The sequence below is a fragment of the Sprattus sprattus genome, assembly GCF_963457725.1.
Source record: "Sprattus sprattus genome assembly, chromosome: 17".
Lineage (NCBI taxonomy): Eukaryota > Metazoa > Chordata > Actinopteri > Clupeiformes > Clupeidae > Sprattus > Sprattus sprattus.
The window spans coordinates 11,247,035-11,260,769 of record NC_137915.1 but is presented as its reverse complement, the minus strand read 5'-3'; the positions used below and the strand labels follow the sequence as shown (position 1 = coordinate 11,260,769).

General features: G+C 45.5%; 1 protein-coding gene across 1 annotated transcript in view; it reads left to right on the top strand.

Annotated features, from left to right (window-relative positions):
- Nucleotides 1-13,735, top strand: part of scrib (scribble planar cell polarity protein) — a 79,009-nt gene that overhangs the window by 37,360 nt on the left and 27,914 nt on the right. Inside the window, exons 8-19 of the mRNA XM_080855147.1 lie at nucleotides 1-6; nucleotides 424-542; nucleotides 1,391-1,590; nucleotides 2,506-2,672; nucleotides 3,284-3,414; nucleotides 3,960-4,085; nucleotides 4,352-4,534; nucleotides 4,815-5,297; nucleotides 8,559-8,621; nucleotides 11,458-11,547; nucleotides 11,823-11,900; nucleotides 12,043-12,369. The exon at nucleotides 1-6 is cut by the window's left edge and continues 139 nt beyond it. Coding sequence (XP_080711273.1) covers nucleotides 1-6; nucleotides 424-542; nucleotides 1,391-1,590; nucleotides 2,506-2,672; nucleotides 3,284-3,414; nucleotides 3,960-4,085; nucleotides 4,352-4,534; nucleotides 4,815-5,297; nucleotides 8,559-8,621; nucleotides 11,458-11,547; nucleotides 11,823-11,900; nucleotides 12,043-12,369 — 1,973 coding nt within the window. The remainder of the gene's footprint in view (nucleotides 7-423; nucleotides 543-1,390; nucleotides 1,591-2,505; nucleotides 2,673-3,283; nucleotides 3,415-3,959; nucleotides 4,086-4,351; nucleotides 4,535-4,814; nucleotides 5,298-8,558; nucleotides 8,622-11,457; nucleotides 11,548-11,822; nucleotides 11,901-12,042; nucleotides 12,370-13,735) is intronic.

The following is a 13,735-nucleotide window of genomic DNA, read 5'->3' as shown; positions in this document are numbered from 1 at the left end:
GCATAGGTTAGCCGGGGGGGAGAGAAACGGGCAGAGAGGGGAGGTAGAACTGGGTGTTCTGAGAAGATTGGCTTTAGCTGCTACTAGCCATTGCACATTATCATTGTTTGACAAAGTAGGTTAACTCAAGGCAAACATTGGCATATGCACCATACGTGAGTTAATGATGAGTCTATGAAAGACTGACCTCTAGTGGTACTGCAATGCCTTAACACTAAAGGTCACTTGGCGTTCGATTATAATATAGGGGGAAAAGAAATTACTTTTCAACTTATTCATGAATTTGAAATGTAAATGTGTGTATTTTTGGATCAGTGACCATTCCATTCCACATGGTATGGATAAAATAAGTGTGAGTTTGAAAGTGTGTGTGTTAGTGGTGGTACATGTCTATCTGTTTACCAATGTACCATTCCTATGCAGGCTCCTTGAAGCAGCTGTCCATTTTGAAAGTGGACCAGAACCGGCTGTTACAACTCACTGAGTCCATGGGAGACTGTGAGAACCTGACGGAACTCATGCTGACAGAGAACCTCCTGCAGGTACTTAACACTCCGATGGACAATACCTCAAGAACTATATCTGTGCATGTGTATATGTGCGGGTGTGTTTTCAGTTCAACCTTATAAAGAGCCTTTAACCAAGATTGTTATATCCAGGAGACTACTCTCAATAGAGCTTTCAACGGTCACTCGCAATTTGATTATATAATTGTATTGTGTAAAAAAACAACCGACATTTGATTGTGAAAATCTAATATGTGACTATAATAACTCGGCCGCAGAGAGAGTCCCATCTGGAAATACTTTGTATTTTGGTCGGTAGATGGCAAAATTATGGAACCTCTATATAATGTTGTATGTGAGCTATGTTAGCAACAGTTAGCCTACCATCAATAGTCTTTTAAGGTTTATAGGAAAATAAATAGTCATATGGTATGTTGTATTGTTTTGCCCTCTAATGGACATAATGCTCAAAAATAGACACTTGAATGGTTTGAACCTATGTGTGTTTTTTTTTTTTTTCTTTCCTTTTTTTTCCCTTTCCTTTTTTTTTTTTTTAAGAAGGTATATTGAAAAGTAATTCTTGGCCAGTTTTGCCATCGCTAACTCTCCAGCCATTTAGTGTCTTCAGTTAGTCAGGCTTGAGTGATGAACACACCAGCAGGCTAAATAAGGCACCGACATTCTTGCACACACTTGTTGTAAAACCTGGTCTCCATGCACTGTCCAATAATGAGTAGACGGCCACTCCGAGATACTATCTTAATGACATGATGTGTGTGATCTTATCATTTGGACATGCAAGTCCACACTGGTTCTAGTCCTGATAGCATTTAAGGCAAATGGTGTGCAGATGGTGAAACCCAGCTGTTCTCTTCCTGCTGCAGGCCCTGCCCTGCTCCCTGGGGAAGCTGAAGAAGCTGACCAACCTGAACGTGGACCGAAACCGGCTTGGCACGGTGCCCCTCGAGCTGGGCGGCTGTACTTGCCTGAACGTGCTGTCGCTGCGGGACAACCGCCTGGCCAAGCTGCCTGCTGAGCTCGCCAACGCAACTGAGCTGCACGTGCTGGACGTGGCTGGGAACAGGTGAACAGACACACCCTGAGAATCACCGTCAAGTCATATGCCTGGATCAGGCTATGCAAAGTCCTTTGTTGTCACAGACACATTTCCAACGTGGAAATATAAACGTTAAGACGTGTACTAGCTTCATGTTGAAACGTGCAACACAGAAATGTAATGACAAGATATAGCTTTCGTAAACAATTGCTTTTGCCCGTCATTGCCACAGACACATCTGTTTCGTCAAGTTCTCTTAGAGGGCTAGAGAGCACACACTGTCCTCTTTATGACGCACAGGAACGGGTCCGTCATGAAAGACGCAAATATTGTGTAGTCTGTTCCCAGCCATGCATATGAATTACATCTCTTTTTACACGTATCTGAACATGCATTCATACATGCAAATTCAAACAGGAAGTACACTAGTGCACTAATTCCCTAGTTAAATCAGGTGGAAACACACCCTCAAACACACACACAAACACACACACACACACACACACACACACACACACACACAAACATTTACCACCAGTGGAGAGCTTACACCTCACCCATTAAACCTGTCTTGCAGTGAGGTCATATCAGACCTAGCCACACCCCACAGTGATTCTTTCCTGCGTATTCGTGTGGCTGTTTGGAAGGCATCCAGTTGATCCCTCTGACCTTACTGATGTTGGCACACAAATTCATCCAGCCTTTTGGGGTGCTCTTACACTGGTTTAGACCACAGATGTGTGAACGTTCAGGCATCTTTCTAAGCAACAAGAAATAGTTTTAATCAAGGACACATCAAAATATGGTGCTAAATTAGCACAGTATTAACAGCCCTGTCTCTGTTTGTGTTCTCTGTTGTTTGTATCTCTATCTCTCTCTTTCTTTCTTTCTTTCTTTCTTTCTTTCTTTCTTTCTTTCTGTCTATCCTTCCCTGTCTCTCAGACTGCAGAACCTGCCGTTTGCTCTGGCTAACCTGAACCTGAAGGCCATGTGGCTGGCAGAGAACCAGTCGCAACCCATGCTCAAGTTCCAGACAGAGGACGACGAGCAGACGGGAGAAAAGGTGCTCACCTGCTATCTGCTGCCGCAGCAACCCACCCCAAGCCTTGGTGAGTCTCTCTCTCTCTCTCTCTCACTCACACACACACACTGAACACACACTGAACACACACTGAACACACACTGAACACACACTGAACACACACTGAACACACACTGAACACACACTGAGCACACACTGAGCACACACTGAACACACACTGAACACAGACTGAACACAGACTGAACACAGACTGAACACAGACTGAACACAGACTGAACACACACTGAACACACACTGAACACACACTGAACACACACTGAACACACACTGAACACAGACTGAGCGCAGACTGAACACACACACACACACACACACACACACACACACACACACGCGCACACGCGCGCGCATACACACGCATGCATGGTCTGGCTAGTAGGCCTAAACACGCTTGAATTCAACACATGAAAACACAGCCTGTGTTAAGAGCACCCTCACACATGCCCTTACAGTCATCAGATGGCTGGCTGATAAGCACATAAGCGAGCATGTCCGCACACCTTTACGTCACAGATGTATCTGTGCTCTTTGAGGTCCTCCACAGAATGAGGTCTCTCCCATGTCTTACCAACCTCCATATTCATGCTCATGCCTCCCCTTTTCTGCCCCTCTCAACAGAGAACCTACTGCAGAACAGCTTGGATGAGAGCTGGACAGACAGCAACCTGAACCGAGTGTCAGTCATCCACTTCCAGGAGGAGGCCAAGCCGGAAGACGACGACGATGATGAAGCTGCTGCTGAGCGAAGGGTAAGCCTTTTAAAACCGCCCTGCAGAACCCCAGTAGTACCACTCAAGTAGCCCTGCAGAACCCCAGTAGTACCGCTCAAGTAGCCCTGGAGAACCCCAGTAGTACCGTTCAAGCAGGAAATTAAAAAGACTGTGGGGGAAGAAGCGATACTTTTGCAAAGTTCATCTGCTTATACACACAATATCAAAGCAGAACAGGGTCAGACAGATGTGTGGAAACCCCTGATCATAAACTTGGTGGTAATGGTTATTTCCGAAGTATATGTTTTAATCTGCCATTATGGTACTAGCATGGATGCATGTGTGTGTTAATCTATGCATTAACATGGATGCATGTATGTGTTAATCTGTGCTAACATGGGTGCATGTATGTGATAATCTGTGCTAACATGGGTGCATGTATGTGTTAATCTGTGCTAACATGGGTGCATGTATGTGATAATCTGTGCTAACATGGGTGCATGTATGTGTTAATCTGTGCTAACATGGGTGCATGTATGTGTTAATCTGTGCTAACATGGGTGCATGTATGTGTGTACCAGCAGGGGCTCCAGCGCAGGGCGACTCCCCACCCCAGTGAGCTGAAGGTGATGAAGAAGGTGATTGAGGAGCGCAGGAACGAGGCCTACACCGCCAAACCAGATGGAGACCTGGAGTCTCCTGGCTCAGAGGTACAAGCGCACGCAGCACACACACTCACACTCACACACATTCAAACACACACACTCAAATCAAATCACACTTTATCACACATGCCCACATGTTTTATGTTTTATTGGGAAATTTTGATCAACTTCATTTACTTCTGTCAGACTAATTCAAGTCAGTAGAAAAGTTATCAAAATTACAGTCTTTATTACAGTGTTCATTCCTCATATTCGAGCGTAAATTGTGTCATCGTGTGTTAATTACTCTATTGTTATGTGATTGGTTGCAGGAGAAGCGCCTGAGCGGATTGTCCAATCAGAGCCACGACTCGCAGGCCTCCAACAGCACTGCCTCTGCTAACTCCCACAATGAGAGGCAGGGCCTCAACAACCAGGGGCACGCTCTGCTGGACGGGCACAGGCAGAATGCGGAGGAGGAGGAGCTAGATGAAATGGAGGTGGAGTATATTGAGGTGAGCAACGCACAGATATATTCTATCCACTCCGAGGTCTTTACATGACACTGAATGCTCCAGTTACTCCATCACATAGCAAATGTCAAATGCAACACTGCCAGTGTCACTCACTTCAACAAAATGAAATCACAATCATGCTTACTAACAGAGAAGAGCGAGCTGTCCTCCCAGAAGCACCTTGTAAGCTTCACCCGACAGTGTAGTTGTTCGGGGTTTGCTATTCGGGGTTGGGTGCTCTTGTCAATCATCTTTCTTCGTGTCCCCTCTTTCCCATCAGCCCACTGTGCACTTTGCCGAGGACCCCATCATCCGAGGCGGCGACGAGGATGATGAGCATGAGGACGATGACGACGCCGGTAGCGACGACAACGCTGAGCCGCCGCCACCTTACCCTGGTCAGAAGCAGCGTCTGATCCGCAAGGACACACCGCACTACAAGAAGCACTTCAAGATCACCAAGCTGCCCAAGCCTGAGGCCGTGGCCGCCCTCCTCCTGCAGGGCTACCACCCTGACACTATCCCTCACTCTCCTCACAACCAGAATAATGACGACGACGATGATGATGAGGAGGAGGAGGAGGAAAAAGAAGAAGAAGAAGAAGAGGAGGAGGAGGAGGAGGAGGAAGTGAAGGACATGGGACAAAGAGATGAGGAGGAGGAGCATGAAGAGGAGGTGACCGCCTCCACACCACTGCTCCAGCGGACGCCAGGCCCAGAGTTGCAGAACAGCCGGCACGTCAACTCCTCCCTGCAGCCAAAGGTAAGAACCATAGCCAGAGTCAGCTCCAGCTGGGATTGGCTGGATGAGTCAGGAGGAGGGGCATCACTGTAGTGGCGCTGAAGTAGTTGTGTCGTTATTGTTAGAACATTTCCCTCCATACATTTTTGGTGTACCAGCACATAGGCCATTGCAGGGACTGAATATTACGTCTCGTTTGAAATTAAAAAATACATATCAATAGAAGCCGAATACACAAGAATTTGAATAGACACGAGTGAATATTGCATTACACATTCAAGAAAACAATATAGAATTAATGTGGAGGAGTGATTTTAGCATTGACTGAAAAGCATGTTTAACTGACTTTGCATTTTGGCATTTGCTTGGAGACACATACATAGGCACAGGATGCACAGGAATCAGTGTTCATCGTCCTATGATGCGCCATGCATTTGGGTTGTGCTCTCTTGGGAATATGCCAGTTGCAACTGCATGCTTTCAGGTTATGTGGATGAGATTTTGATGATCTTTGTGAAGGTGATTGATTGATGTTTACAGCTCTCTCTCGGTGCTGTCTCTTTGTTAAGCTGATGAACAGAGAGTCCGAGTGCGGTCTGCACGTCTCCCCTCTGCACTACACGCAGGCTTCACTCCGTTTGAATGTAAATAAAATGTAATGAAATGTAAATAAAAAAGAACACGCAAAGTAACCATAGGAGACCCTTCTGCACACATCCTCTCTCCCTCGCATACATACACCCACTCCTTCACATGACCTGGCCCAGACAGTATGAGCCAATACAGAGACCAAGTTACAAACTATGTTAACAGAACACCAGAGGCCTCTGTGTCGTGGATTAACATGAACCAGTGTCCCTGTGCCAACCAGCATCTGCTCCTCTTCCTTCTCCATTTAAATGAGGTGTCTTTAACAGGGCATACCGACACAACATCCACTCACACCCTGACAGTCAGATAGACTCCAGTACACAGAAACACACACACACACACACACACACACACACACACACACACACACACACACACACATGTAAATGTTTTATGCTGGCCTGCAGACTCACAAGCGCTAACGGTCTAGAACGTAAGTGGGTGGTTATGAAGGTCTTCCTGATAGGGAGGGATGACAAATGACAGAAGCCCCCTCCTCTCCCTCGTCATTGGTCCGTCCTGCTGCAGGTCTCTCCACATTGGTCCCTCCCTTCAACCTCTCTCTGCCCCCCCCCCCCTTTTTTTTTTTTGCCTGTGTCTCTGCCCACACCTTAGCGTGCTTCATTTCCACCACATCATTTGCTGTTTCTCATTTCTGTTGAGCCAATCCACTTCCCTTAAAAAGTGCCCCCTTACTTTTGCACTGAGGTGTGTGTTTGTGTGTAAGCGGATGTGTCAGTGTGAGTGAAGCGAACTGACCGACAAATAACCACATTCCTCTGATTCTAAATGATCTTTAATAACACAATTGATGTTAATAAATTATGATAACTATGCAATTCTTTCAGTGCTTTGCTGTACCGGCTTAGATCCTTGATCCCTTCTCAAGTTAGATATTGTTTCATAGGTATGCCCCTCTTTATATAGCTGTTGTTGTTATGATAGAAAGTATTACTAGAACCCAGTTGAAGTGTATAAAGTACTCAGGTTCTCCCTAAAATTTCCAAACTCAAAATGTTATTATTACAGTAGAATTGGTTCTACAATTGTAGAGCATGTTCTGGTAAAATATTGTACGTAGAACATTGTACTGATAGTTGTAGATCTGTGGATTAAAATTAAAATTGAATTACGTCATAGTGGATTTGTATTGTATGTAGAACTATTGTAGTTCTAGAATACAGAGAAGTAGAAGATGTGTCACCATAAGAAAGACAGCCCTATCAGATTGGAGTTGAGTAATATCCAGTTTTTGACACCGGTCACTTACCACAGTCCTCTAAGTTGCATCAGGTATCGTCCTTATGTGCATCTGTTCTTTGATGACCACCTAAAATAGTGCACCAACCAGAAGATTCTTTGTGTTGCCTAAGAAAAAAAACATGCAGAGAGAGGGGATCAGGGATCAAAAGTAGCCGCCTGTGCAGCTCTGTGTGAGTGTGTGTGTGTGTGTGTGTGTGTGTGTGTGCGTCACAGCCCATGATGTTTCAGCATTGGTTAAAGTGTGTGTGTGATTTCTGTTATAACCCGAATGAATGCTGTTTTTATTTCTATTCTGTTGTTGTCGGAAGTGCCTTCTGTGTGTGTGTGTGTGTGTGTGTGTGTGTGTGTGTGGAGACATGCGTGGCAGAGGTGGAAACTTTGAGACCCAGCAACTAACAGGCCCAGGAAACAGGAAATTGTAGAATCCGAGTGAAGTAGTGCTTTTGAAGTTGACCAGATGACCTCTAACAGTTTGTTCCCCAAATATAGGAAGCTATGAACACAAAGGGTAAACAGAAGCTGTAAGGCTTAGTTATCTTCTGTAGCTTTTATGATGTAGACAGGGGTAGCTAGTTGTTCCGGCTGCTTCATCAAATACGCTGTTGCAACTATATGTTTTATGTAGTTCATTTAACTATAATGCTTATTTTACTTAATATAAGCCAAATTGCATTACCAGCTTTGACCCACCACATTCAGTGTCACCAGATAAAAAAAAACATTCAAAGCCCTTTGTAATTTAATGCCGTTCATTTATGTATGTGAGTGAATTTAAGTAAAACATATGTAAGGACATTTATTATCCAGATTATATTTAATCAAGATTGGTTTGGTTTTGGGAACTTGGCTTTCTGGATCTGGCCTTTGCTTTGGGGGAGGTAACTGCTTTTCCGCCACACTTCCTGTCACCTCTCTATCTTCCCCACGCTCTTAAGCACACGCACTGTGTCTATGGTCTCGACTCTCCACCTCTGCCTGCATCTGCGAGTGGCCTGGGTGGCCTGGGGAAGAAAAGCCTGCTGCGGCTCAGTGGTGCCCAACAGGCCAGCGACAAAAGCCCAGTGGAAGTGCATCCATCATGGGGATCTTCTAAATTCACACCCCTGCTTTGAATGAGGGCCCTTTTCAGTTGTTGCTGCCACTGAGCATGCTTTTTTTTATGCAGAGCATTCATTTGGGATGAATGTGTGTGTGTGTCTGAGAGAGAGAGAGTGCGTGTGGTCACTTTTTTTGTCAATTTTCTTGTCCTCATTTTAGTTTTGTTTCATTTTGTCTGGAGTGTGTGTGTGTGTGTGTGTGTATGCGTGCAGGTTTTTATTTTTTGGCCTCACTAATCCGCATGCCTCTCGCTGGTTCCTATCCTAACAGGGGGTGTCATTTGATCAAGTCAATAATCTGCTGATTGAGCCTGCTCGAATTGAGGAGGAAGAGGTCTGTACCTACTCTCTATCCCATCCAACTACCTCTCTCTCTCTCTGTGTACTTCCGTCTCTCTCTGACTCTCTTCTCCAGCGTGTTAAAACAACCCAGACAACCCATGAAAATTCCATGATTAATCCAACCCAATGCCGTGGGGCAAACTCCCCCAGACTCACCTCTGAGCCTCCAGAGCGTAGCCACCTTCTGGTTAGGAGAGACACTGGAAAGTCCAAAGACTCGAAAGCGAGAGGCCTTTTAGTCATTTTTGCCATCCTCTTGTCAGTTTCCAGATTTTTTTGTTGTCTGGGGCAAAGGATGTGGCTTTTTCTAAATGTATTTTATGTTTTTAAGAATGAACTTGGCATCTTTCCACACCTCTCCCCTACCAGAAGGATTGCGCTGCTCTGGGGCTCGTCTATTCACCTCCTCCTTTCTCTTGCTCCCTCTCTTTCTGCCTCACATCCTCCCACCACGTCCCTTATCTTCCTCCTTCTCCATCCCCCGGTTCTCTATCCATCTGTGATGCCATAGCAACACACGGTGCAGGTTCTAACATTCCAACGTCAAGGAGCTTTTTTCCCCTCCAGTACCAATTTAAAGGTTCACTGTGTCCAGTGGTGCACAGTGGGGCATGTTTGACATCAAAACTAAGAGGAAGCTCTCTCTCAACAGAATTTACTGGCAGCATCGATAATACCTGGATATAAAGGTTCTTTGGTCACTGTAGGTTCCTAAGCCTACTGTCATAGTTCCTGCATCCGTCTGCACGTTTAGCAGCTCCATGTTATTTCAAACCACTGATTAATCCAACAATTCCTTGATTTGATTGAAAAACAATTGCGATAGGGATATCATGTACCTTTTCTATTATGTGTAATGCCATCGACAGGGTTACACAATGCTAATGGTTTGCAAGCAGTTGCTTCTTATTGCACCCCAAGTAGTAAAGGAGTGTAATTGGACATCTAGCTACACTTTGAACTTTCCTGAATATCGCTGTAGGGAAGTGATCAGTTTGAATTTCTTCAGGCTTCAGGAATCTTAAGTAACCATTGACCATTTATAGACAGATAGCAAATGTCAACTGTCCTAGTGTCCCATCACTAGTTCCCTGAAGAAGTTTTTACTCCATTCACACATCTACATGTTGAGTGTCAGGTATAGAAGGTGTTTACAAAGTAACCCCTAAGTTGTCGGTTAGCTAGTGGTTGAATCTGATAACAGGCCATCACCACTACCACCTGATGAGCAGTCTGTCACACATTTGAGCCCTTTGAAAAACATGGGTTGGTGCTCCAACATGGTCGATATGTGCTGGTCCGCTGGCATTCAGTGCCCTGTGCCCTAGGGTACGCAAATGTCCACCTGCAAGGTCAGATTGACTGCACTCCCAAGACCACTAAGAGTAGAGTGCAACAATCATCATAGTGATGACCACACAAGCATTACTTCAGTAGAAGGTAGTAGAAGCAGAAGGAGGACATGGCCTGGGTATTTGTCATGACAGACAAGAAATATTCCAGAAAAAAACTTGACTGGAACACTGACCGCATCTGAAAGCCGTTTAATATAGATGTGCTGCAGAAAACGTCTTCATTTGCTTCGTTTACCACTTTCGTCAGTATGTGGAATCCAGGCATTCTTGGTTCATACAAGACTGATTAGCTTAAAACACCATTTTATAAAAAAAAGAAAATTATTTCTTTAAAATGTGTTCACAAAATCGAAACTAAAAGGTCACCCACATTACTTCTTACCATCCATTTCCCAATCAGACTGATTTCTGCCAAAGATTGTCAACCATATCCCATATGGGCTGTTGAACGGCCATATTGAATGAATGTGCACTGAATAAAGAGTCTGTGGAGTATGTTGCTGCTCCAGTGGATTTGCCAAGCACACTCTTACATGGACACACTACACATGGTCCCCGGTGTGAGAGCATAATGGACTATCTTATGACCGATCTCCCAGGGCTCAACACCCCCCCCAAACCCCCCCCCCCCCCAGTTCTACTGTTTGTAGTTTTCCTCTCTCACTCCCACTTCTCCTTCATTCGCCCATCCATCCTTCACTCACTCAGTCACTCTCTGCATGGCTTGCCAGGAATGATTTTTCCCTCATGTCTCGTTCTTGCCCAGTTTGCCCCCCTTCTTTCCCCTTGTCTTACTGGTTGCGGTGGAGTTTGTTGTTCGTTTTCGTTTGTTTGTTTTTTTGTGTAGTTTGGCATTGTGAGTCATGTCATGGTCTCCCCCTCTGCCTGAAAATGTGTGCCTGTGAGTGTCCAGAAACACCAGGTTATGCTTGTGTAGGTAATTCTGTGTCATTCATAGATCGAAATGTGTGTCTTACTCTGGGGTGAATGTTAATCTAAAGCATCTGGATTGTAATTGAGAAATTTGCTAATTTGAATGTGATATTTTTCTCCCATGTATGATGAGATTATAATCCAGCTAAATCCAGATTTGCCTTTGATGTTGTACCATGAAGCATTTATCTACCACAATCCCTTTTGCTTTGATTTACACGTCCCCCATTGACTCAGTGTTGACTGTTTGTTTGTCTGTCCCCTTGTCTAAAGCATGTTGGGTGTACTCTACTGATACTTTCAATCAGAGTCCTCACTTCCTTCAGCCTGCTGCACACCAGAAAGAAATACAAAACTACATTACCCACAAATCATTGCGGTGTTGTGTACTATTTAATGCAAAAGTCTTTTCCCACAATTTCCATTTTGTGAGTGTTTTTAGCGATTGGTATGCAGCACTCTGAAGAATGTGTGAAGGTCTCTCAGGAGGTGTTGGGAGGGGGGTGGTCATTGACATTTGAACTTTGGCCTCTGTTGCAGCTGAGCCTGATCATCCACAGGCAGACAGGAGGTCTTGGCATCAGCATTGCTGGTGGAAAGGGTTCCACGCCCTATAAGGGGGATGATGAGGTAAAGCATTTATTGTCGTTTATTAGTGGATTAGGTTAATGGTCATCTGAACTGGTCATTGAACTGATGTTCAATGGCATGTTTAGCCAGACGATGGTAATATAAGGAAATGTTTACCTTCCAATTAGCCTTTGTTTAATTTAACTGAATATTTGACCCAAGCAGATTGTAACATTAGTTATGTTATGTACACACACACACACACACACACACACACACACACACACACACACACACACACTGTAGTTCATGTTTGTGGCTTGTGTGATCTACAGGGAATCTTCATCTCCAGAGTGTCAGAGGATGGGCCGGCTGCGCGTGCTGGAGTCAAAGTGGGAGACAAGCTTCTTGAGGTAAATGCCTTGTGGCCTGTGTTTATCTCATTTGTGCTCTGTGTTGGTTCACAATGTGGCGCTTAGATGTCTTATACTGTCAAATACTGTCTATTTCAAATGTTCAAATCGCCTCACTCTCGCTGTCTCCCGCTGTCCGCAGGTCAATGACGTCTGTTTGCAGGGGGCTGAGCACCACACAGCAGTGGAGGCCCTGCGGAGCTCGGGTTCGGCCGTCACCATGACTGTGCTGCGGGAGCGGATGGTGGAACCGGAGAATGCCATCACCACCACGCCGCTGAGGCCCGAGGACAGTTACTTCCCGCGGGAGCGCCGCTCCAGTGGGGTGCCCTTCTGCATGGAGCCCGACTCCCCGGCGCCCCCCACCAACACCTTCCGCCTGTCCACCTGCCTGCTGCGCAACGACAAGGGCCTGGGCTTCAGCATCGCCGGAGGAAAGGGCTCGACACCCTACCGGACCGGAGACACAGTGAGAGACATAACATATACACAGATTCAGGCACAGCACACTAATACACTCACACAGGTGCCCTCAGCAGTTTGTATTCATCTCCATATGTATTCTTCTTAATGGTTCCCTGCAGCAGAAATACAGCACTCCTCAGTACATTACTGAGTGTGTCTACCATCTTTGTGTTTACATCCCTAACTGGTGTCTGTTGTCATTAACCCTTGCACTGATCCTGTCCAGGGGAAGTGTTAATGTGTGCCAGGCCGCCATGGCCGGCCCCCTGATGAATATTTCAAAGTGTAAGCCGAGTTGGGTTTTCCTTCTTTTGAGGGCGTTACAGTAGTGACCTCTTTCCATGCTGTAGGTAAACTAGCTGGCTTCCTTTGTGAGAGCGCTCCTTGAAGGACTGCATAGCTGTAATAAAGAAGCGCTGACTAGATTTCCACAAGGCGAAATCTGTCATTGAGCATCTGTTCTGTTGGAAGGTGTGTAGGGCTCCTGTGAGCTAAATTCCAGCAATGAAGAATACCGGCTTTACTCTCTTATTCAGTATTTCTGCCTTATGATTACTTGGCCATGGAAGAGACTTCTGTCCTTCCATTGCATATTTCAGCGTCTTCTGCTGCTCAACTTGTCTTGCCCTTTTCTTTTACCTTGATCCTGTCGTCATTGTGAACCAATTTGCAGTGAGGTTGTTGTCCGTGGAAACATTCTTTGTTTCCCCCCCACCATGTCAGTCCGCTCAGAAACAGCGTATAGTGCAGTCGTCATGGAGACACTGATATGAATAGCAGTCCTTGACATCTGATAGGGCTGCTGGATGGAGGGGAGAGGAGAGAGGAGGCGAGTGTATTTTTGGTGGCCTCCACATTGACCACATGTTCAACGTAACGCCACTTTCTAATACACACTCGCACACACGCACGCACACACACACACACACACACACACACACACACACACACACACACACACACACACACACACACACACACACGTACACACGCGCTCGTTCACACATTACTGGAAGGGCTTTGGAGATGCACAGCGCTTCACAACTCTTTTCTGCTGAGTAACTGGAAGTGCTCTCTCCGGACGGGGCTTCAACAGGTCAAGTGTTCTTGTAAGTCACTGTTAATGCTGTGCTTTAGTGACTAGTTAGTAGTCATTCTGTGCATTAGTTCTGAAGGATGTTAGAGATGCTCTGTAGTTGTGTGTCCATCCATTGGCCGAACACCAAAGTTGTTAAGTTGTTTATGTGAAAGGATGTCTTGCTCTGTGAGTTGGTCAACGTACAATTGCAGTTGGAGTTCATGTAAACAGAGGCCCTGGGTTCTGATTTTGGCTTTGAAAATGTAGTTAAATCCTGAGGTTGAAGGTAGGA